Raw genomic sequence first — 4,391 nt, forward strand, 5'->3', positions numbered from 1 at the left:
TTGCATTCTGTCCATTTAAATTTACATTGCAGGCATAAATCTGGTGAAGAAAGAAGCCATAAATTACATGGAAGTTTCCTCTCTGGACAGAGGACAGGAAGTGAATGTCATGTGCTTTGGAGATTCACATGAATCTGAGGTGAGAAGAGTACCTGTTCAGCTAAAGCTGAAAAGGACAAAAGCTAAATTTCAACTACACCCAGAACTCTTAACCAGTCCTTTTCTTAAATTTCTAATGTGGCTGTAAGATGAAATCCACACCTGAAATCATGGGGGGGGCTTTGGGGTACAAGGCATCCCCAAACTGAATTAGGTGCCCACGTGGATGAGTGCCCCGCTGCTCTGGCCTGCAGCTGCCATATTGTACAGCCAGCCTTCTGTAATGATGAATGTGATGTTCATAACTATTCACTGTCTTGTGTTCTGAAAATCAAAGCTAACAGTGATGCACATGATATTGCCTGATGTCCATGTTAAAGCTAATTTTTTCCTCAGGTATTAGTGGGCAGCCGCGATGGAGTAGTCAAAGTCTTCAACTCTGAAAAATCAAAATTTACAGAATTCCACGAATGTAGAGGAGGTGAAGGAGCGTTCAAAGGACTTGGTGTCCTGGACAAGTAAGTCTTCAGTATGACAGAGGAACTGCTTCCTTTAACAATATATCTGAAACAAATGTATATGTGTTGCTTAACAGCAGGTTGGTTCTTCTATTGCAGTGTGGAAATCTATTGGCCTCCTATTGGGGGGCCTCAGCTTTAATAGACAGGTTACTTTGAGGAGTAAAAGACTTTGCAACAGTGAATGAGAAGTAATTAAAAGGGACTGTCAAGAAAATGTAATGCTAACATGAGCGTACTTAGTTGGAGGGGGGAAGCCTTGGGGTGAGCAGAATGGTTTGGAAGGTGTATAAGAGCTTTGGTAAAATGCCAATGTTATTATTATATTAATGTTTGAAATACAGGAGAAAGCGAGTCTAGCATCCAAAGTTACTACTATATTAAAATTAATACTTGGGTGACCAGATTCCTTGAATTATTTCATAATTAGGAGAATAGATAACAGAGGGAATGTGACGGGGAGGTCATTTACAGTAATTCTCGTTCGTGTTCTTTAATTCGAAAGCCACTGATATTGGATTAGTTTATATTGCATTGGCAAGATATTCCATTGTGAGTATGAAGAGTACTGATGATGAAGACCCATCCCTGTCAGTTGCAAGCTGCCTGGCTTTTATGATGATCTGTTGGCTTTACTACTTTTAGTCCCTGAGCTAGAGCAAGTATGTAAAAGAAAAAGGCAGACACCCTTTTCTGTATACTTGTTCCAGGTAAGTGACTCAAAGTCTTGAAACCAAGGAGGGGGGGTAAGCATGACATGGATGCAACTAAGGCTGGGCACACACCTTACAACCATCTTGCGATGGTTGTAAGGTACTTAAAAAAACGTACGATCTGCCTATCCTTGCATAGGCAGATCATACTTGCGATTATCGCAAGCTGCGCCCCCCTGAGGGGTGGGCTTCCGATGACCGCAATGCCGAACGGGCAGTGTGCGCTTGCGCACACCGGCCCGTCCGGCTTTTATCTTACGAACATGCTACACACCCGCTGAACATCGTACGATGCTCGGCGGGTTTTCAAACATGTTCGTAAGTTTAAAGTCGTGCGACCTTATATATATATATATATAATATATAGTTTTCAAAATAAGACACTTTTGTTTTACCTTCTATATCTTTTTAAATTGCAGTGCCATCATTACTTGTGTAGAATCTGGACTTATGAAAGTGTGGAGAGAAGGTGCATCTGAAAATGTGAGTAGGACTGCTATATTTGGTTGATAAAGTTACAAAATGAATTCCACGCAAACAGCCAAATGCACAGATGCAGTACATATATGGCCACTGTTTTACATGCCAAAGGATTTGTATTTCTGTCCATCCAGTCCTGAGATTTATCTAGCTTTGCCACACAGAACAGCCCTGTCTGGTAGAACAGGAGACCTAATATCGTCTGTAGTTAAGTAACACTTGCAGGTCTTGTCCATCCCCCAGTTTGTTACTCTACAGGAACAGGAGAAATGCCAGACGGATGAGCTCATCTCCCTGTTACTCTGCTGTCTCCTCCCATCAGCATGCTCCTTGTTGGCACATAAGCACTGCAGTGCAGCTGACTGGCTTCTTGTCCTGCTTTGAATTCTACTGGACTGAGCTATGCTGTACAGGGAATACAATAAGCTGATATAATGGTGAATTTATGTGTCCTTTTATATCTGCCTGCCATTCATCTTTAATATATTTATTCTGGAATCTGTTTATTGAATTTCAAGTTGTAATTAAAATGTATTTCCACTTTTACTGTCACATATGAGAAAAGCATATGATGTGTTTCTGTTCCCATTCACACAACATACCTTTTAAAATAATTTTATTTAAAAGATTTCTTCCCTTTCTAGTTGTTTCCTTGGAGCAGGCCTTTTGGGAAGACCAAGTTATTTTGAACAATTTAAAAGTGAGAGAGGGAGTAACGGGACAGATTCTGTCACCTTCCTTATTGTACAATGCAGTACACAAACCCTGAGATCTTTAACTCTGTTAGGACAGACAGTGTTCGAATCTAGTTCACAACTGATGAGATTTGTCAGCACAGTACAGACGGGGTTAATTATGTCAAACCTTAACACACCATCCCCCTGCTTAGCATTACATCCAAAGAGAACACTTCAGTTTTGGAGGTTTCAGAAAAGGGCAAGTAAAAGGCAAGTAGCAATTTTTAAATGTTTTTTTTTTTTTTTTAATTCCTTTTGCTATGTGAATGGGGGGCACATAACATTTAAAATAGGTGTTATCCCAATTTGGCTGCAAAAGTGGAAACTTACTTTAAAACTAAACTTTAGGCAATCAGTTCAGTACACTTTTTAGTAACCCATATTGGGGGGAATCCTGTCACATTCTCTGCATTCTTTAAAACAGTTGCAATCATTAATTCAATTGCATATTTCGACTAAGTTACTATTGTGTTTACTCTGTTCATGAATCACTGACAAAGAGAAACTTGCGACTAACTATACTGTTGCACATTAGCCCTCGTTGGAAGCAAATGAACGGAACAAATGTATTTGTATCTGCAGCTTAATTGCCTCTGTCTGTGCATGATCTTTTCCATGTCAACAAATGTATCTGCTGGGCTGCTAAACCCTGTAGCTAGAGTGCTGACAGTCTGTGCAGGATCTCTTCTGACACATGGAAGTGTAACAAATGTATCCACTGAGCTGCTGACAGTGTAGTTCTTCAGGAGTTCTCCCAATGTAGCTACTAATGTCTGCAATGGACTTTACAGGATCATATTCATATCTCAGAAGATATCATTTACAGATTGACAGATAAGCTGCAGTCTTAGCAGCCCTGCCCTTTTGGCCCATTCATGCAGTTTACATTTGCTCCTAACTAGCACTAATTACTATCTTTGTGTGTTAATGTGATCTTATAGATTTTTATTTTCTTTGCACTAAATTAAGAAGAGATCAAGAGCACTTCTAACATTTGTGACTGGCAGATATTTCAGTTGCAGAGAGACTTTCAGCTCTTAAAATTATCAAGTCAAAATGATCTTTATCAAAATAGTGCTCTATTTGCACTTCTGTCGCACACAGTCGCAAAGTGGAAATTACTTCATCACTGAAAAAAAAACCCAGAGACTTGCAAAAGGAATTTGTTTGTGCAGCATGAATGCACGTGGATTGGGGATGCAACATCCTCTAAACAGACGCAGATGCATTCATAAATTCCCCCCCATTGTTTGTGAACTGACTTGCCTGTTAAAATATGTGCATTTTGTTTAGATGTTCTTGTGATACAGCCACTTCTGCCGCACAGCATAGGCTTGCTTCTTACAATGTATTTCTCCACTGCGGTTGGGCAATACAGCTTGATAAACTAATCTGTCCCCAGCCTGCTGAATATGTTGTGAAGGAGTTTCACCACACTGATGAGGTCCTTACTCTGTTCCTTCTGTCTACAAGTTCCCAGTGGTAGCACTATGCATTGTATTAGAGCCTGGTTCACTCACATTGTTACTCCTCTATCTACCCTTCGAGAGCTGGCCATACACTATGCAAATATAATAATTTTAAAAAATGGTCCAGTAAATGGGAATTCTGGGGGCGCAGCCTGATCCGTACCAGTCAATTGAGTACCAAGTTCGCACATCACTGAGCTCGGTCGCAGAATCGTCGCTGTTTTAGGTCAAAAGCGGTTTTAGACCAGGTAGAAAACAGCGATAGTAAATTAGAACTACTTGCAGAATTGAGTGATAGCGATTTGTTGGGAAATTCCTCAACAGACACTGAAAGTGAGGACAACGAGGATTCTGCGACCGAGCTCAGTGATGTGC

At 40.4% G+C, this 4,391-nt stretch overlaps 1 protein-coding gene across 1 annotated transcript in view; it reads left to right on the top strand.

Moving 5' to 3' along the window:
- WDR74 (WD repeat domain 74) overlaps window positions 1-4,391 on the top strand; it is a 20,090-nt gene that overhangs the window by 570 nt on the left and 15,129 nt on the right. Inside the window, exons 2-4 of the mRNA XM_018564853.1 lie at window positions 33-139; window positions 496-617; window positions 1,750-1,813. Coding sequence (XP_018420355.1) covers window positions 33-139; window positions 496-617; window positions 1,750-1,813 — 293 coding nt within the window. The remainder of the gene's footprint in view (window positions 1-32; window positions 140-495; window positions 618-1,749; window positions 1,814-4,391) is intronic.

Source organism: Nanorana parkeri, unplaced genomic scaffold (assembly GCF_000935625.1).
Source record: "Nanorana parkeri isolate BGI_ZX_2015 unplaced genomic scaffold, ASM93562v1 scaffold25, whole genome shotgun sequence".
NCBI lineage: Eukaryota > Metazoa > Chordata > Amphibia > Anura > Dicroglossidae > Nanorana > Nanorana parkeri.